Source organism: Aethalodelphis obliquidens, unplaced genomic scaffold (genome assembly GCF_003676395.1).
Source record: "Aethalodelphis obliquidens isolate GAN/ISIS:26980383/991018 unplaced genomic scaffold, ASM367639v1 scaffold10, whole genome shotgun sequence".
Lineage (NCBI taxonomy): Eukaryota > Metazoa > Chordata > Mammalia > Artiodactyla > Delphinidae > Aethalodelphis > Aethalodelphis obliquidens.
Window position 1 is genome coordinate 42,472,639 of NW_020837954.1, and position 20,465 is coordinate 42,493,103.

The 20,465-nt window shown below is 51.5% G+C and overlaps 1 protein-coding gene across 1 annotated transcript; it reads right to left on the reverse strand.

The window, feature by feature from the left end:
• Window positions 1-10,698: 10,698 nt before the first annotated feature.
• On the reverse strand, window positions 10,699-12,789 carry CCDC177 (coiled-coil domain containing 177). The gene has a single exon (XM_027111766.1). The coding sequence runs from the start codon at window positions 12,787-12,789 to the stop codon at window positions 10,699-10,701; it is 2,091 nt and encodes a 696-aa protein (XP_026967567.1).
• Window positions 12,790-20,465: the final 7,676 nt, after the last annotated feature.

Consider the following 20,465-nt stretch of genomic DNA (forward strand, 5'->3'; position numbering starts at 1 on the left):
AAAGTCCTTATCATTCTTAAAGTTTAAAACTCCCGAAACAGACTTCCCTGGTGGCACAGTGGCTATGAATCCATCTGCCAATGCAGGGGACACAGGTTCGATCCCTGGTCCGGGAAGATCCCACATGCTGTGGAGCAACTAAGCCCGGGCGCCACAACTACTGAAGCCTGTGCGCCCTAGAGCCTGCAAGCCACAACTACTGAGCCCTAGAGCCACAACTACTGAAGCCCGCGCTCTCTAGGGCCTGCATAATGCAACAAGAGAAGCCACCGGAATGAGAAGCCCGCGCATCGCAACGAAGAGTAGCCCCTGCTCGCTGCAACTAGAGAAAGCCCGCGCGCAGCAGCGAAGACCCAACGCAGCCAAAAATTAAAATAAAATAAAATAAAACTCCAGAAATGTTATCTCCTGGTGTGTGGCTACAGCTTCTTCTACCAAGGATAAGGATTTGGCAGACCTGGCTCCAGGGGGGTAGATTTTGTGCAGCTCACGGTGCCCTGTAGAAGGGTCCTGTGCTGTGTTGAATGTTCTGCTGTAGCCGTCTGGAAATTGTTAATAATATTTGAATGAAAGGCCATGCATTTTCAGTTTGCACTGGGCACTGCGCGTTTTGTTGCCAGTCCTGTAATTTAGGAGATAAAAATAACGTACTTAACGACACAGAGTAGCCGTAGCCGTGAACTACCCCAGAGTCAAAGCTGACGTGCCTGTGGCACCCCCTTGTCAACTCACTGACTGTGTGGAGAGTAAGCGACCATAGGAAACAGCCCAGAGGAGACGTCTACTCCCCTGCCCTGCAGCGAGGGCTGGTGTTGACCGCAGAGCAGGAGCTCAGCACTGACCCCATCAGGAGAACAGAGGTGGAGGGAGTCCTGATCCTATCTGAAAACCCCAGGAGAATGGTGGTAGGTGGCTCAAGGTTCCCTGAGTTTGGGTTTGCTTGATGCCCTGACTGGTGGCAAATGGTCTGATTTCAATGCCTCTGACATGAGTATGTCCTTCTGAACCCGGATCGGAGTGCAGAGGTTTGGTACCCTTTGTTTTGAGGCCAAACTATTAAGCCACCACACCACTGGTGAGGGCTTTGCTTAAACAGGTGGGGTGCAGGCTGGGGAAGGGTGCAGTGTGAGCGTGGCAGGGAAAGCACCTGGCTCCTCGCTAAAGGATGCCCTGAGGTCTGGAGGTCCTGCCTCTGGTTTAGCCATAAAGAAGCTAGATTGAAGGGCAGAGTTGGGAAGGAGAATCAGTGCCATCTGGTTTGGCTTCTGCCTTCACCCCTGTTTCCAACTCACGGATATGGCCCCCCCTTGCTCCTCTGGCTTTCTCCCTTGTTTGATGACCTCCATCTCCCCACAGCAAGCTCCTAGGAAGCTTCTTTGTGGATGCTGGGTCTCGAGGAGCCATCTCTGCTGTGCCTGGCGTTCTGCCCCAAGGTTAATGTCATTCAATATCGGGGAGGGAAAGTAGAGATTTTGGTTCTTAGGCCCTGGCCACTGTGAGATTGTCTGGGGCTAGGGGTGATTTGGGCGGGTGTGGGGAGGCGACATCTGTGAGACATACCATCTGGATGGCACTTGAGATATATAAAGACTTTGTACAATCACAAAACACTGGCAGCCCATTATAAAACCCAGGTCCTTCTTTGCTGCATTTCTCTCTTCTTGTTCTGCTGCAAAAGATCTTTCAAGAAGAAAAGACGTCCAAGCTCCCCTGGACTATTTGGCTTCTGTGTTAACATCAGGGTTTATGAATTATCATTGTTGGGCATCTGGAGACATGGGCTCACTGCTTCCCCAGAAGATGGGGAGTGTTAACCCCAAACTGCAACACTGCTAAGGCAGACTTTTAGCATCCGCAGCTGCCCTGTGCTGTCTTTACGCCGTTGCCCCCAGGGTGGTTCTCTGGCTGCGCAGATCTGGCAGTCTGCTCACGGCCCTGCGTTGTCATGGAGAAGGTTTTAGAAATATATTGCTGGATTGCAGACGTATTTCTGCCACCTGGAAACAAGTGGGCTTGTAGAAAAGCGACAATGGAGGGAGAGAAAGGGCTCTTGGAGGGTGGAGCTTGTGCCGGGGTAGCCGGCTGCAGCAGAGGACTGGGAGCCTGCACTGCTGTTGGCTGTTTGGTATTCTGGGCAGGCAGCAGCGTGCTGGTCAACTTGCTCCCTGCAGGACTCCTGGGAGTGTGCAGTCAGCCAGGAGGCCGCAGCCTCTGCAGAAAAGTTTGCAGATTTTAAGAAAATGAAGGGCCGTGCAGCCCAATCTGTGGCGGGAGACCAAATGGATTCCCATTTAGACGTGCTGATGCAAATGTACGCTCCCTGCAGGCAGAAAAGCTGCCCTTTGCTATGCAGGCCAGCAGGCTGCCCTTGACCTGCCTGTGCCAGCTCCTTAAGGGACATCTCTCTCTGCATGAGACCTGGATGCCCCAGCCATCTGGGCCTCTACCCACACCCACAGCCCCCACCTCCAGTTCCGGTAGGAGCTTCAGACAGCCCGCTTAGGGCGCAAGTCATCCCGCTGTTCGCTGCTCTGTAGGGCAAAAAAACAGTTGAATATCAACGGTTTCATATTGTTCAGGCAAACTGAAAGCTTCAGGGCAATCTGGCCTCTTTCATTGGGATTAGATGATAAGAACATTAAAGAAAATCAATAATAGATTTTCTCTTGCCTAATAAATATATCTATTGCCCTCTAAATCGTTCTACATTCTAGTGCACTGTGTACATTTCAAGTCTTCACCTGCCACATACGGCTACCCATCATGTCCTCAACGTTACCACATACGGCTACCCATCATGTCCTCAACGTTACCACATACGGCTACCCATCATGTCCTCAACGTTACAAAGCATGCGGTCTTGGCCTTGAGTGTTGTTTACTTTTTCTGCTACTTGAGGTAGAAACTATATCTGTTCTGGGCCCACATAGCGAAGGGGTATCTCAAGAGTACCTTCGAATGGATTCCAAGGATTTCTTAACTGGCTTAATCACCAGCACAAGAAATTATGTATGTTTTCGTTACTTGTACTTTCTTTTTGCTAGAAGTTTGGCGACTTTTGGAAAGCCCTTTAGGGATGGCTTGCCTAGCCTTATCTTTGTAGATCTGACACATCTAGACTATGAATAATTTTGAAGTGGGACCTACAGCAACTATCAGTGTCTAAGGAACCTGCTCTCTCCTTTCTCCTCCCTGAGTCTTGCTTCAGTTGCCTTAAGGCGGCTCCAGAGGTGGGCCTGTCGCTCCTCTGTTGAGGCACTGACTTATTTAGCTGTGCTCAGACTCACAAGATATAGATCCCAGCTGAATTCTTCTGTCTCTGGCTTCCTCCTAGTATGCCCCAGCCTCTCTCTTTTTTGATTCCCTTCCTTTTTTCCTCCACTGTCACTGAATTTTCTCCTTTCTTGGACATAATGATGCTCTTACTTATTTTAAGGACCCTTCATAAATCAGCCCCTTCCTTTCCCAAAGAAGCTCACTTTCCTCCCTCCCTGTCATTTGTTTCCACTTATTTTAGTGGCCGCAGGAAGGAGAAGCCCAGGCAGAATTCTTGACCCACACGTGGCAACCGAGGCAGACTGTGAAACGTAAGGCCAGAGATTTCGGCTGAGCCTGGATCAAACAATGAACTGCTCCACTCCTAATATCCTTTGGCTTTGAATCTCAAGAGGCAGGAAGGGCTGGTCTAGTAAGTGACATGCGTATCAGCCGAAGTGAAGCCCACTTAAACTCAATTCCCCAAGCCCAGTTCTGCCCAGCACTAGCTGTGTGACCTTGGGCAAGTCACTTAAACTCGGTGCCTCCATTTTCTCATTTGTAAAATGGGAATAAGAATGTACTTTCCTCCTAAAGCCCTTGTGAGGATTAAGTGCTTAAAAAAAAACCCAAAATCAAAACCAAAAAACAGTCAGCTGCCCAGTCTAAGTGCTTAGCGTGCGTCCGCTATCGTTACCCCTGCAGTCACAACATGAGCAAATGTTTTCCTCTGGCTACGTGTTTTGCTCACCCTGTGGGTTCTCTTCAAACAAGCAGATGTTCTTGGGAGGCATGTTCTGCCTCCTCTATGATTTTGATGAGGGCTCAGGAGGCCTCTAAGGTCCACTGGGGCCTCCCTCTAGGGTATCCAAGGGCAGAAGAAAGGTGACAAATGCAGGCGAGCTCCTAGCAGCTCACCTCACCTGGGGTCCTCACTTCCCGATGCACAGTGCGGGCCGGCACGGGCCAGGAGGCCTGTTCGGCATCTCTGTGCATTGATGTACCTCCAGAGTGGGGAATGGACTTCTGCAGATCCAGTCCTGCAGCTAACCTCCATGCAACTGTGTGCAGGCTTGGGGGACAGGGAAGGAGACGGGGGCATTTTCTGTGCCTCATCAGAGAATGTCATTTGTTGAGGATGAAGCAATGCTAACGCACACCCACCTCTCTCCTTCCTGGTCCAACATCGGTTCCCACGGTGAGCCCATCAGCGCTCTCCCGGGTTGCGCTTGTCCCAGACCCTCTTCCTCATGCCCACGGGGCCATAGCAGAGATGGCTGCATATCTCAGAATTCCTGCCAGGTACCACATCCTGCATTACCAGAGCACCCCAGAACAGTGGTTCTCCCACACCCTCTTCTACTTGGTTCTGCTAAAGATGTTACCAAAGCATTGGAGTCTAACCAAGACAGCAGCACACCCTCTTTTCCCCAAGAAGAGATGTAAATTTAAAAACATTTTGTCATTTTAGTCAAGTCTTAAGATAAAATTTCAAAAATTATCATCATACATCAATTTTATTGCCAAACATTTGGTAAACACGGTAATCCGCCCCCCTCCCCGACCCAGACTATGACACATTACTGGGACCCATTATTCCAGAGCCCCCTCCTTTGGAATGGTTGAGGGATTGCCACACAGCAAGGGATACATACAGCTGCAAAGGGCTGCCATCTGAGCCTGGGGTCCACCAGTACCACCTGGCTAAAGTTCAACCTACCCCATTCCTTCCTTTGCCACCTTCCCAAGTTCAGGATAACAGTATCCGCAAGTTGAGTGCTATCTGCCAAGGACTGTGCTGCCTTCCAAGTGTTAACTCCATTTAGTAACTCTCTACCAAGTAGGATTCCTTGTCCTCATTTTACAGACGACAGGAGGGGCCTGTGGAATAGTAGGTAATAGTTTGAATAAGTCAACAAAGCTTGTTCCTTTGCCAAACACTTTGCCTTGAAGGTATGGTAGCCACACGGACTGGATGTTCAGAATTTTGTAGATATCAATCATTCTGTCACACTGAGATGCTCTAAATGTCAACATTTTGGCATCCAAATTCCATTTCCCAGTCAGTCTCTCACACTAAGTAGGGGGAAGAGGTGTAGTGGCAACATGAAAATCCTTTGTCACCCATGTGGCTCAGTGGTGGAATTGGGAAATATGGACACCATGCTCACAAGCCAGAGATTGAAGCAGCCTTGGAACTGGAGGTATAGGTGGAATCACTGGACCCCCACCAGGGGGCAGCTCATTGTTCCCAGAGCTTACCCTTCTCTGAAAAATGAGATGGCTACACGTCCCCTCCCTCTGCAAGAACGCTGATGCTGGGGTGGGTAGGAGCGTGTGTGTGCGTGCGCGTGTACACTCCAACACAGGAGTAGAGATGGATCATCTTTCTGACAGTCCTGTGAATCGTTCAAGCGTCTGACACAAAAACATGCCATCAATACTGTACTAGTGGAGAGGAAGAAAGGCATGAACGCTTCAAAGTGGCAGCTAACTGAAAAACCACTGCGGACTAGGTTTTTGCGCTCGAATACCGACATGACGGCATTTGATGAATCAGGAAGTAACAAGGCTGCGAACAGTGATTACCAGTGTTCCTCAGAAAGAAACCGCCTCCGCTTCTATATCCTAACACCTGCTACTAACTGCACCCTCTGTCACAGCCCCGACCTATGTGACGACAAAGCAGCACCAGGGAGAGTATGAGGGGCTGGGAGGAGGTGCGTGTCCAGAGCACCAGAGCTCCGTGGAACAGAGCATGTATGTGAGCAGACGAAGCGCTCTTGCGTAGTCACGTAACCGAAGCATGTGATCAGGCGTAATGCTGCAGGGGTTGCATCAGATGCCCAAAGCCAGTGTGTCACATCTAAGGCCTAAATAACATTTCTAGAACAGAGACTTGTCTCTGACAGCCCCTTCCCAGGCTGTGTTGAGAAATGCCAGATTTCCTTATGCTCCTCTGCCTAACGTTTTCCTGGGACATGCAGGCTAGAGCTGCAGTCAAATGGTGGAAAAAGACAAGTCTACGGAGCAACCTGGGGGTAAGCGCAATCACCTGGAAGCTTTAAGAAGTGGGATATTCTGGTTCACTAAACGTTCTTATCAATTTAGTACTAATCAGAAATCTCTTTCTGTTGGGACTTTAAAGCTGGAAGTGCTTCTGAAGTGTGGAGGTGCTTGTGTCAGCAAGAACAGTCGAATGATGGAGGTGGTACCCTGTTTTGGTGATCTGGGACTCTGCACAGCCTGAGGCTTGGTTCTCTATGTTGACGATCATTATTTACGCTGCCTCTGTTAAAGGCAACACAGATAATGCCCTTGAAGGTAATTAATCTCTCTCTCTTTTTACTGTAATTTAAAGCTGATTAAGTACATGACCTTATGAATTTGACCTGATTAATCAAGGCTCCTCTGAGGGAAAGAGAACAGTGACTAGATGATGGTTGGTTGGCGGATTGCATGTCCCCGGGAAACTGAAAAGCCTTGAAATTAGTGCTTGAAGGACCATCAGGTTTGCCTGTGGTTGGATACCAGGATGGGAAGGTAGTTAAGCCCAATGGGGAAATGGAGGGGTCTGCTCATCTCATGACATTGCAGCATAGATGTTCTCCAGGGTCAAGGATCAGAGGGACTCTGTCTCCCCAGCACCAAGAGCAATGCCTGGCATACAGCTCAATACTAATTTGACAAATGAATGGAGGCCTCCATTCAATCCATTCTATAGAGATGTCCTCTGGTTACCATTCTTTGTCCATCATCCATCCTCTCTCCATCCAGTGTTTATGTGCTTACCGCATACGAGGTGCTAAACCATGGGCTGCAGGGGATTCAATGGTAAATAAGATACAGGCCCTTATGTAGAGTTGATCACTCCTCTGTTTCAGTGGACTTTTTTTTTTTTTTTTTGCAGTACGCGGGCCTCTCACTGTTGTGGCCTCTCCCGTTGCGGAGCACAGGCTCCGGACACGCGGGCTCAGTGGCCATGGCTCACGGGCCCAGCCGCTCCGCGGCATGTGGGATCTTCCCAGACCGGGGCACGAACCCGTGTCCCCTGCATCGGCAGGCGGACTCCCAACCACTGCACCACCAGGGAAGCCCTCAGTGGACTTTTTAAAGGAAGGGGGATGATAAGTGGTAGGCTTTCCAGAATGGCCTGAACACTAACAGCATTCTTACGTGCCTTCACTCTCCTACAGACTCTTTGCCTTAGGAAAATCCTGCTTCCTGCTTCCACTGAAGACTCACAGTCTGTGTGCTTCTGAAAGGAAACTTCCATCTTCCTGTCCAGATGTGGTGTAGGCACTGGTCATTGCCCGAGCAGGACACTGGGCTAGCTTCACCGATGATTCCATCTGAAATGGTTTTGTTTTGCTTGTTCCCTTGGTAACGAACCAAACTAAAGCTTTTTCCAACCTTTTCCATTCCTCCTCTTCCCACCTCATGTTCCCTCTGAGCAAGGGGTTGTTCCAAGGGGCAAATGTGAAGGCCTGGGGTCATGTCAAGGCTGCATTTTCCTGGAAAGTAAGACTTTCTCCGTCCATCATCCCCACCGTCCTCCCACCCCTCTGATTTTCTCTCGCTGCATTTCAGAATAAGAAACACTCCTCCTCTCTGGCATCACTTCAAAGAGAAGACTATAAAAAAAGGATCCTGGAAATCGCTCCTCCTCAAAGAGCAACATGACCACTTATCCTAGAATACAGAGATGCTCTACATTCTAGAAGATGGTATGACACTTGGAAGAACCTTTCTTTATTATTACCAAGTTTGGCTTCTGTTTTTGCTTGAATTCTACTTAGCTATATATGTATATTTAAAGGATCCCAAAGGTTTTTTTCCTTTACACTGTGCTTTTCTCTAAGTGCAAACATCTGATTTGGTGACATTCAGAGCTGGGCCTTTGCATCACATGTGGCATTATGAGCCACAATGTGCTTTTCGAGAACATTCCTTTCTGCACTAGGCCACGATGGTACTTTACACGCTAGGCATAGTGCAGTCACATGAGCCTTCCTGTTTACAGTGATGGCACCTGTCGTTCCAAAGTCTTAGAACTGAGAGCACCACTTTGACTCTGATTCATCCTCACAGTGTTTGTGTGGGGAGGGCAGAAATCATGATCCCCATTCTACAGGTGGGGAAACCAAGGCACACAGAGGTGATCTACCCAAAGTCACCCAGAAGTCAGAAAACAAACTGACTAAAGGGCCGAGGAAGATCCCCTACGTACCTTTCAGTGCCTTATCCAAAAGAGCAGACTGTGTCCTTCTCAAATGAATGCATATACTTTGGAAGGAAGTAGTTTTAGGTGGAACTTTCTATTAAGGCCTCAAAGGCCCCTCTATCAAATCAGGAACCACAAGGTAAGAACCAGTATCACATTAACATTTTTAGTTAAATGCCCCTGACTCACAGAAAGGCCGATTATTATAGCTCACTGACAACCTGGTTACCAACATGAAAATTTAAGGAAAAATTCACCCATTCAAGAAGTAAGCATTGGCACAACTCCTTTTCTGGTTTCACGTCATCTGAAGTGTAACACCTAAGCACTGCTTCCTTCTACACAATACTCCTGTACCTGCCGGCATTTGATTGTGGAGGGGGGGGGCTAACAGAATGTGTGTGTGTGTGTGTGTGTGTGTGTGTGTGTGTGTGTGTAACACCAGACACTTTAGGGACAATTCTGCCCAACAGAATATACATGAAATATGTCTAGCAGAGTAGTTCTCTACCTTGAATCTTCTTCTTCTTTTTTTTTTTTTTTGGTAACTGTTATTTCTTCATCTTGACTTAATGTAAAAAGAAATGTTTTACTTCCCACCTTCCTTGATGAAGGTAGAGTCCTTGGGTGGACATGGCTGGGGGCTGATTTTGGCTTCCTGGAAGGGAAGCACTCTAGAGGTTAAAGTTGCCGGAAGACAACTGAATGGGACTTTTTGGACCAGAAAGTGGCCTGGTCTTGCGTGCATTTTCCCCCAGAGGCTAAATGACCATCTGTCCGTGTCGCACTGCCCCTTCCTATGCCAGGAATCCATATTCCCAGAAACAAACTAGGCCAAGAGCAGCCCTCCTGCCTCCCAACTCTAGGTCAAGAAAGGCACAAAGAAGACCAACAAATAATACCGAGGCGATGCTTTGGATCCGGGAGATCTTGAGGTACCAGGAGAAGAGTACTGATGGCCCCATCTGGCCAATAGGAAAGGTGAGGCACGGAGAGACTGACTAAATACTTTCAGTTATAGGGGAGAGGGACGCAGGAATGTCAGAGGGAGATTCTCTTTTTCCTCACGTGGGGAAGGAGAGGAAGATACACTGCCAACCGTAGTGAGCACGACCCTCACAGCAAAGAGGCAATTCCAGCTCTTCTGCCACCACAGTAAAGTAATTGCCCTCAGAGCAGTTGTGACGATTCCTTCACAGAGGGAATCCGACACCCCAGACTCTCTGGGGCCCACTGCTGGGGCTGCATCCAGGGCTGGAGACTGAGGCAGAATTGGCCTGGGCAGGCACATAAGGTAGCTCTGCTTCTTAAGGCATGGCTGCTGTCTGCGAGGAGTGGGCTCCACATTGGGAGGTGGCCATCAGACACTGCCTCCCCTGAAAATACCCTGCAGGAAAGCTCAATGGGGGAAACACTGGTGCCTAAGGAATCCGCCTCCCCCGAGGGGCTGGGGGCTCCCACTAAAGCTAAACAGCATCACCAAACCAACTGATTTCTTGTGTCACTTGGGAGAATGAGGGGAAAAAACCCAAACTGATCATTATTTGCAAATGATTGTCTAACTAGAATACCTAGCGGAATCAAGGGAAAACCTATCAGAAGTAAGACCAGAATTTAGGCAGATTAAAAGTCTAGCCCACAAAAATCAATAGCTTTTGGGTCACTTGAGTGTGGCCTAATACCCTGGAAGAGCTGTGCTTTTCTGCAAGGCCTCCGAGCTTTGTGCAACTTGCCATATGTTAAAAGACGTAGGGGAGCCAAGGAGATGCCTCCTCCACTGCAGTTCCCGCAGTCGCCTCAGACACCAGTATGTGAAAGATGCCTGGGGGGACTACTGCAGGGGGGGGCAGTCACCTCTGCACTGTCTCCTTGCCCTCCCCTCCCCCAGCCTCGACCCAGCCCCTTTCTCCCAGCTTTTTTCTTTTCCAACTCAACAGACACAATGGGAACATTGGCAAGGACCGGTGCGATGCGGGATCCACCAAGGCTGGATGTGGTCAAAGACTGTGCTATGTCATTTCCAAACGAAGTCAGTTTTTAAAAACAATGGCGGCGGACTGAAAGGTCTCACACGTCGGTCCTCTCATTGCCTCATTGGTCAGAAGCCTGGCGACGCTGCGGTGCCGCGCCCAGACTGGGGACTCCCACGGTCCGGTCAAAATGGCCAAAAGAGGCCCCACGGGGCTGAGCGTGGCACTCCGGCCAGCGTACGGCGGCGGTCATTTACGGTCCAGGCTGGCGTGCAGCTGGGCCTCGCGAACCATGCGATCGAAGGAGCGCGTGTTGGTCTCCTGGCGTACCTTCTCGCGCACGTGGAAGGAGGCCCGGGCTGTGGAGCGGGCGCTCTCCAGCGCGCTGCGCCGGTCCCGAGACAGCTGCTCGCTGCGCTCCAGCTTGCGACCGATGGCTTGGAGCAGCTCCCGCCGGCGGCAGTCTTCGTCCCTCTCCACCTTCTCCTTGTTGGCCCGCTGGGCCCGCTCCTTCTCCATCCGGCTCTGGCCCACGCGCCGCGCCTTCTGCTGCACCGCCTCCTCGGCCGCCTGCGCCGCGTGCTGCAGCCGCCGCTCGCCCACCCGGGCCAGAGCCTCCAGGTGTGCCTGATGCTCCCGGTCTTTGCGCTCGGCCGCCTCCTTGGCCCGCCGGCCCTGCAGCTCCTCCCGCCGGGCCCGCTCGCGCAGCTCCCGGGTGCGCTGCTCCACCAACTGCTCGTAGTTCTCCTGCGCGCGGCCCAAGCTGGCCTCCAGGGAGCTCCGCAGGCCCTCGCGCTCCTGGCGCTCCAGCCGGGCCCGGCCTTGCAGCAACGCCTCATGGCGCGCCCGCTCCGCCCGGCTTAGCTCCCGCTTCTCTCGCTGCAACTGGCCCTCCTGACTCTGCTTGGCGCGGGCCGCGCGCTGAGCGCGCTCCCTGCGCACCTGCTCGGCCCGCTCGCGCACTTCCTGCAGCCCCTCCTCCCGCTGCTTCAGGTTCTGTTCCTGCTGCAGCTTGCGGAGTCGGTCCTCCCGGGCCGTGCGCTCCGCCCGCTCCCGCCGCAGCAGTCCCTGGCGCTCGGCCAGCTCCCGCCGCCGCTCCTCGCTGCGCTCGCACTGCCGCTGCCGCCGCCGCGCCTCCTCGCGCTCCTCGCGGCCCCGGCGGCCGCGCCTCTCCTCCACCTGCGCGGCCCAGGCTCGGCGGCCCTGCTCCAGGGCGCGCTGCTTCTCGCGCTCCTCGCGCTCCCGTCGCTGCTCGGCGCGGACGCGCTGCTGCTCCCACTGGCCGTGGGCCGCGGCGCGCTGCTCCAGCAACAGGCGCTCCTCCTGGTGCCGCGCCAGCATCAGCGCCGCGATCTTCCGGTCGCGCTCCGGCACCGCGCGCAGACCCCGCTCGGCGCGCACTTGGCGCACGATGCGTTCCACGTGCTGAGCCATCTGTGGCGAGTGGCTCAGGTCGCCGAGGCTGAAGCTGCGGCCGGTGAGGGGAACCAGGGCCAGGGCGGATGGGCGGCCCAGAGGGTTGGGAGCAGAGGACGCCGACCCCGCCGGGCAGCTGTTCCTGGCCGAGGCCCGCGGCGGCCAGTGCAGCTCCCGCAGGCTCTCACCGCTGTAGGACGACGACGACGCGCCTGACTCGGAGCTCAGGGCGCCCTCCCGCCGGCGGGACAGGGAGTCTAGTGAGTGGCTCTTCCTTCCTGCCCGCGACCGCGCGGGCGTAGGTTGGGGCCGGGCCGGGCTGGAGGAGGCCTTGCGGGCGGCGCGCGGTGCGGGCGAGGCCGGGAGGCTGGCGCTGCTGCAGCTGCTGCTGCTGCCAGCACTAGGGGCCGAGGCCGCGGCGGCCGCGGGGCCCAAAGGCGTGAAGAGGCGCCGCTTCTCCTCGCGCACGATGCGCTCGCGCTCTGCCCGGCACTGCTGCAGCTTGGCGCTCCGCTCCGCCTCGTAAGCCTCGTACAGGCCAGTGGCTACTCGCATAGAGCGGCCGGGGGCCTCGCGCACCAGGTCCGCCAGGGCCCGTGGCAGCAGCTCCACGGGTTTAACGGCGCAGCGGGCGCAGGCCTCTAGCGAGCGGGGACTGGTCAGCACGTAGCGGCTGCCCTCGGCCTCCGGACAGTCGAAGTTGAAGAGGTCGAGGTGCAATAGCGGGGACTGCTCCCGCCGCCCGCCTTCTGCTGCGCACGGGACTTCAGCCTTACGGGGCGCCGCGGCGGAGGCCGAGGCCGAAGTCGCCGCGGGCTGCGGGGCGCCCTGGGAGTCAGGGGGCACGGACGCGGCGGCTTCGTCCCCTCCGGAGCCTCCCGGCTCGGCTCCCGCCTTCTCCTCTTCAGGCACGGGATCCACCATGGCTGAGCCCTGTCCCTTTGTGGAGGCTCTGCGGATGACAAGGGAGGACATCGAAGAACACATTTGAAAGCAGTTTTCCCCTCCCCGTTCATATTCACCGCCCCCCCCAAAAAACTTAATCCGCTTTGGGATTAGGCTCAGAGGCCCGGTGGAATGTAAATCATAATACCGATGCCCTGAAACCCCAGCGGGCGGGAGGGTGCACAGAGAGCAGCCTCAGTCTCCCTCAGCGCCGGAGTGCTGGGCGGAGGCCTGTGGCCAGGCTCCCCTGGGCGTCTGGCCCGTTAGATGCATCTCCTCCCTGTTGCGAGTTAAAATGAAAAGATCGAGGAGCAGGCAGTAGCCGACCAGAGAGGCTCTGGAGGATTCCCGGGAGGATTAGCGTATTTGTTTGTAGCTTAGGCGGGCGACCGGGGATGCAGCTTTGCAGGAACAAAAAGGAAGAGGTCTGTTCATCCCCAGAGTGCACTGCTGTGAAGACCCCATTTGCCTAGGGAAGAAGTTTATGGTTGATTTCCATTTGCAAAGGAGACCCAGGCGCGGGGCCCAGGGGTGACGGAAGGGCGCAGAGAAATACCTCAGTCCGAAAAGACCTCCCTGGGACGGGTGATCGATTCTTGCTCTTGCCTCTTGGACAGGGCTTGCTAGGAGCTGTGCCCGCCTTCCCCCGTCCCCCCCACCGGGTGTTTGCCAGGGATGGTGAAGGAGCTTGGGTCCTCCCGGATGCACCTAATCCTCTCTAAATCCATGCTAAAAGCTCCATCCACCTCAGTCTAGGCTCGGACACCTGCCCCCAGATGTCCTCCGAGGCCCCCCCCCACCGTATCCAGCTGGGCTACTGGAGCTCAGCGAGCCCGTCCGCTCCCGGGTCTCCCGGCCGGTTAGCTTACCGCACGTCCCGCGCGGCGGGCTTTTGTTCGCAGCTTGCCGCTCTCGCTTGCGCCTCTTCAGTCCCTGCGTCGGCGGGGTCGGATTACTGCCGGCCGCAGCCGCGATAGGAGCCCCAGCTGCCACCGCAGCCAACGCCAGCGTCTCTCCATGGGGCCCGCGCACACCCCAGACGCTACCTACCCGCGGGAGGGGGAGTGCGACAAGGTCTCCCTAAAATAACGCAGCTCTGCTCCCTTCCCTCACACTGATTCTTAAAAAGGGAAGCAAGCCGGCTTCCATCGCTGCGGCATCCACCGCCGCCTCTCCAATCGTGAAGGTACCGCAGGTCTTTCGACGGCCCCCCCACCGGCGCCTCCTGGTGGACGCTCAAGGGTGTTGATTTCCTTGCTTATAGGGCAAAGGAGAAGTTGTATGTGTGTGGGGGGAGATGTATATATATTCTCTCTCATCAACAAACCCTGTTCTAGCAGCACCTTAACTAGGTAGAATGAAGGAATAGCTCATTCCTTCTCAAGGCGACCCTGAGAAGCAAACAAAGTTGATAGCAATAATTTGGTAGAACTCTGGCTCCTGATCCAAACCATGACTTTATTTTTTTAAGAAAAGCCAACCAAACACACTACTGTTTAATGCAACATTTTAGGACTTCCTGGTTCCAGACAGTACAAATTAAAACCAGTCAGTACCAGTTAATGAGTGCTATTTTGAGATACCTCCTCCCCACCTCTTCCAGTTTGAGTGGTAGTGGCCACAGCAGACAGATGGAAGGAATATTTAAGGGAGGGGGTTGGAGCGTGGGTGGGACATAACGTTTAGAGAGCACTGTGAACTCTGTCCTTAATAAACTTGACATTGTCAGATAGGCAGCGAGGAGCAGGTGAAAGGCCTAAAGCAGGGAAATGACATGATTTGGCTTCTACTTTAGGAACATAACTCTGGCAACCACGGGGTGAGGGCTATAGGAGGGCCAAAGGGGGGCAGGAAACCCAGTTAGCTGGACACTACAGTAACCCAAGGCAGGAAGGATTGGGACCTGAGGGGGACAGCAGTAGGAGGCCTGGGTCTGGTGGGAGGTAAGGGTGAACAGGTTCCTGAGGTGGAGAGTAGAAGAAGCAATACTCAAAGGGAGCTTGGCTCTGGGGTGTGAGGAGTGGTGAAGGGGCAAGGATGACTTCCTGGAGTGATGAGGTGGCTGGGTGAACCACAAACTGAGAGTGTGGGTCCAAGAAGGAGGATTGGGTGGTGTGGAGGGCCAAGGATGGATGGGTTCCTTTTAGGATCACTTGAGTTTGAGGTGGAGCCCCTCAGCAGGTGGCTGGGTAAGTTGTGTCACAGGTCTGGACTAGAGCTAGAGTTTGGCACATCAGCACCATATTTGAGCTTTCTAAAGCCAGAAGTGTGAGTGAGATCATCCAGGGAGGGCAGGCGGAGCAGTAGGGAGGTGGGCAGGACATTGACGGGGCTGCTAAAGGAAGAGGAGCCCATGAAAAGGACGAATAAGGACAGGCAGGCAAGTGTGGTCTCGTGGAATCTAATGGTAGAGCGCTTCAGAAGGAGGGTGTGCCCCTAGCGTTAAGGCTGCAGAGGTCCAGAAAGATTTTGCCAGAATCAAATACCCACTGAAACTGACAGTGAGAGGGTCTTTGGTGACATCGGCAAAAATAGTTTCAGTATTGTCCTTGGAGCTGATGCCAAACCACAGGAGGCTGCGGTGCAGTGGGAGATGAGAAGGTGAGAGTTACTGACTCTTTTGACATTTGGATGAGAGTGTTAAAGACTGTGAAGGGCTTGAGATTTTAGCCTACTTACATGCTAACAAGTTAGCCTGCCACCGGTTCATTGATGCGGGCAGAAGACGTGAAACTCGTGGGTCAGAAACAAAGGACTTTGTTACTCGTGGCACAGCAGGTAGCATGAGGTTTATGTTCTTGTTGGTCCCCCTTGCTCCCCAAGTCCCGTGGGGCAATGGAGAGGTGGGCTGAGATAGATATTTTACATATAATGGGTTTGTGTCCCAGCTGAGTGACCCTAAGCTTAGTAGACCCTACCCTTTTAAAGGGGACTGCTAGCAAACCTGTTTAAACTTTGCCCCAGAGGGAGGCATTAACTTTATTATCCTGGGAGAAAACAAATTTCCCCCCTGACGTAGAGGGAGACTCTATCTCTGTCTTCCAAGGATGTTTGCTGCACAAACATCCTTGAAAAGTAGTCCAGAATAAAAGCCTTTACAAGACATGCAAAAATGCCATGAATTGCTCTCAATAGAGAAAAGGAGCAATTGGTCAGATGGCCAGTAAGAAATGGGGCTGGGATTTGGACCTGGCTCTGTCTAACCCTGAAGTGGGTCCCATGTATTATATTTCTACACCAAATTGAACATCTGGAGAGATGTGGATGCAGATGGAGATAAGTGGGGTGGGCAAGTCAACCTCTTCAAACCTCTTTACTTCGGTTTTCCCTTCTTTACAGAAGATCCCACTAAATTGCCTACCTCAAGGATTAATAATGTCTGCTATGTAAATGTCATCTTTGTCATTAAATAGAGACAGTATTAGGTACCTTTCAGGGTTGTTGTCAGAGCTGGAAGGACTATATGCGAAGTACCTAGACCAACACATTTCAGTAAACAGTGATAAAATTGTTACTATTTATTTTGATAAAGCTCATCTAATAGGGGTGATCAGAATAAGGACACGTGTAGTGTCTGCAAGATTTTAAGGGAAAACCCCACAAATGTTCCATCCTTGATTAAGAAACGATTCTTCATCTGGGAGGGTCGTGGAAGCAGCGGCCATGGGAAGGGGGCCCTAAAATAGGACAGTGACCTAGCCAGCCAATTCAGCAAAACTGACTTGGCAATCCATGGGGTGCCACTGGACAGTCAGATATCTCTCACCTCTCATCTCTGCGTGCCTTGGACATTTCAGGAGATGGGCTTCACACAGGTTAAGCATTGATTTCCTCCAGATCGGGAATCCCAGCCTGCCAAAGATCAAGGGTGTTAAATGCAACTTTATTAAAGCAGCCCAGTTTGGGAACACCCACCTGTCCCTTATGAGTGGGGTAGTGGACATGGTGCGTTTAAGAGTCAGACAGATTAATCATTCAAAATCTGGCTCAGCCAGGCTCTATGATTTGAGGCAAGTGTCTTAACCTCTCTGAGTCTCAGCTTCCTGAAAAGAAAGCACAATATGGACTGTTACTTTGTCTTGCAAAGACCCTTAGAGATAATAATTTATTAAGGACCCCGTTAGATCCTTTAATGTGACAGCTCACCGTCTTAGTCAGTTTGGGCTGCTATCACAAATTACCATAGACTGAGTGGTTCAAAAAACACATTTATTTCTCACAATTCTGGAGACTGAGAAGTTTAAGTTACTGGCAGATCCGGTGTCTGGTAAGGACCCACTTCCTGGTTTCCAGATGACCATCTTGGTGTATCTTCACACGGTGGAGGGCAAGCTCTCTCCTGTCTTTTCCTATAAGGGCACTAATCCCATCATGAGGGCTCTGTCCTCATGACCTAATTACCTCCCACAGACCCCATCTCCAAACATCATCACATTGGGGGTTAGGGTTTCAACATATGAATTTGGCGGGGGGTGGGGGGGACACACTCTACATGGCACTCATCTAATTTGGACCAAAAAAATACAACATAGACATTATCTCCACTTAAATTCCTTTTTCTTAGTCTCCACCACCCACCTCAGCTCTGTGCATTCATCCTCCTTCCTTTCAATGTAATCCCATTCACAGAGCAGAGATGATTCAATCTAAAGTTCTAAATCAGGAGTTGGTAAATGATGATCTGTGGGTCAAAACCACTGGGTATTTTTGTAAATCAAGCTTTATTGGAAGAAGCCAGGCTTATTTGGTGACTTGTTGTCTATGCTGTGTTTCACGCAACAATGACAGAATTGAACAGTTTTGACAGATCATATGACTCAGAAAGCTTAAAATATTTACTATCAGGCTCTTTATAGAAAAAGCTTGGCAACCCTTATTCTAATTACTGATAGCAGCTTGTGCCAGCTATGAATTTATTGCCTTATACCTCCAGATTCACCCATCAGTACTTGCTCTGGGATAACGGTCTATAAGCATTTTCTACTTGACAGCACAGTGCTAAGGTTTGCCAGCAGAGGGAGCTGCAGGGTCTTCGCCGGAGGAAGGAGGCTTCTCCTTTTGGTTCCTGTGTGCTGTGCTTTTTGCTTTTTCTTCCTCCTGCTCCAGAGTGAGTGGTGCAGGTATGTGGGACTACCCTGTGGCCCCCCCCTACTGCAGCTGCATACTCAGAGCAGTCCCTTGGCAACCTCGCAGCCCTAGCCCAGGCCTGCTAACCACTTTCCCATGCCTCCCTGAGGCGGACACCATGGGCTCTGAGCCTTGAGCCTGTACTGTCCCTCTACTCCCTGTCACCAGCCTCTGGACACCTGTGCCCATGACGATTGTTTCGTGTTCGCCCAACAACTGCAAAGCAGCTCTGCCCCAGACTTCTCTGCAACCCAGTGGGCTGTAACCACACCCTCTCCAATGAGGCAGGGGCTCCCCTTCCAAGTTGTCCTTCCTTGAGGACTCTCCCTCAGCCTTAGGGAACCTTTGAGCCTTCTCTTTATATCTTTTTATTTACTCCCTTTTCAGAGCTTAGTAACTTTTTATATTAAGCTTCCTCTGTTTACATTACTGCGTGGTTTCTGTCTCCTGATTAGACACAGGGTAATACACAGTGTAAAGTGTAACCGTTCCCAATGCTTGAGACTAAGGCCTTAAGAAGAAATTTATGAAACAAGCTAGCAGGTACAGGTAATATTTGTTAAACATAAAGTGCTCTCTTTCATACTTTATTGAAATAATATATGTTCATCAGAGTGGGAAATTAAAAAGTAAGAAGGAAAAAAATTACCTGTAGATAAATAATCACCCAAAGCCCACCAGCTCAGTTACACAGCTTGGTGTGTAGGTGGCAGGGACTTATAACTTATGGGAGGACAGGTCCATGTCTGTTGCTGCTCACAACTGCTTAGGGCCTGGTACATTGTGGGCCCTCCTGCTGAACGCATCAATGAGAGGGAACAGGGTCTAATTGGTGCTACTTTGCCCAGTGTATGTCCCGTGAAACTGGCCTTGTCAAGATATTTTGAGCTATTAGGCCACTTGGATGAATCTTTAGAGTTAAGTATCTTAAGCAGGTGATGTTCATGTTTGAGGACTGTCCTGTGGGACAAGAGACCCCAACCTGCACTAAACCATGGAGGTGCGTCAGCAAGGAAATCTAGAGGGAGTCTTACAATTAATCTAGTGGGGTTTTCTCTCACTTCTGGAAGGGCCATACTCATTCCATTTTGTGTGATACTGGAGAAGGGTCCTCATTCCTGAGTATGGCTAGGCCCTGGGGGCCCCCTGGGCATTTTGACTATGAAATGTTTATAGGTCTACTCAAAAGAGGGGCTACTGCTCAGGAGCCAGACTTGTCTTCAGTCTCTGCCTCTTTTGCTGGGTCATCTGTGTCTGGCATGAAGCCACCTGCCCGCACAGTGCTTTAGGCCCCCTTCTGTTTTCAGAGGCGCTACTCTGAAGGTATAACTCCTGTTTCCACAGGCCTTTCCCCCCACTATCTGGCAACACACACACACACACACACACACACACACACACACACACTTCTTTTTTAAAAGACGGAAATTTTAACGCCAAACATTGTGCATCACTGCCTTCCACAATGTCTTAGACAGTCATCCTGATGTTTGTATTTGGAGATTCAGAGATGAGTCATATTCCATTACTGGAAATGGTGGCCCCTTTTTTGCATGTTTCTCTTGAGGACCGGGAATCTTCCACCAGGCTCCTTGTTGCCCATCCAAATGTGGCAATCAATCACACAGAACAAAGAATGCATTGAAAAGTTATTGGTAAAAAGCACCAAGCTGAGCTAGGAAGTCTGGGAATACTGAGAAGGGTAAGACCGTCCTGGTCCTGGGTGCCAGTTGAAGTAACAGTACCCAAATATTCAAGAAGTTAAATAATACATGAGATCAGTCAGTTATAAGAGTTGGTAAACAACATAAAAGAGTGATCACAAGACAGAATGTGATTAACGGATTACTATTGAGTGTATTACTACTTACCATCCAGTGTTGGCTAAGTCCTTCTACCTCTCTGAGAATGATTTCCTTTCTTGACTATATTAGTTTGCTTGGGCTGCTATACAAAATCCCACAGACTGGATGGCTTAAACAATAGAACTTTACTGTCTCACACTCTGGAGGCTAGAAGACCAAGATCAGGGTGTCAGCAGATTTGGTTTCTTCTGAGGTCTCTCTCCTTAGCTTGTAGACGACCGCCTTTTTGCCATGTCCGCACATGGTCATCCCTCTGTGTGTGTTTTCTGTGGACTAATATCTTCTTATGAGGACTCCAGTCATACTGGATTAGGGCCCACCCTAATGACCCCACTTTAACTTAATTACCTCTTTAAAGGTCCAATTTCCAGTCACATTCTGAAGTCCTGAGGGTTAGGACTGCAGTATATGAGTTTTGAGGGGACACAATTCAGCCCGTAACATTGGTGAAATGGAAATAATGATTCCAGGCTATCTTCAGTCATTCAAATATTGGCTGAGTTCCCTACTGTGTGCCATGCACTGGGATTATAGTGGTGGAGCCCCATCGTCATGGAGTCTATAATGGGAGAGATGACTATAGATTGCTGGGAAGGAGAGAGACTGCTGGGAGAACATCAAATCAGGCAAGAGATGGCCCTGGCCTGGACTGAGGCAGCAGCA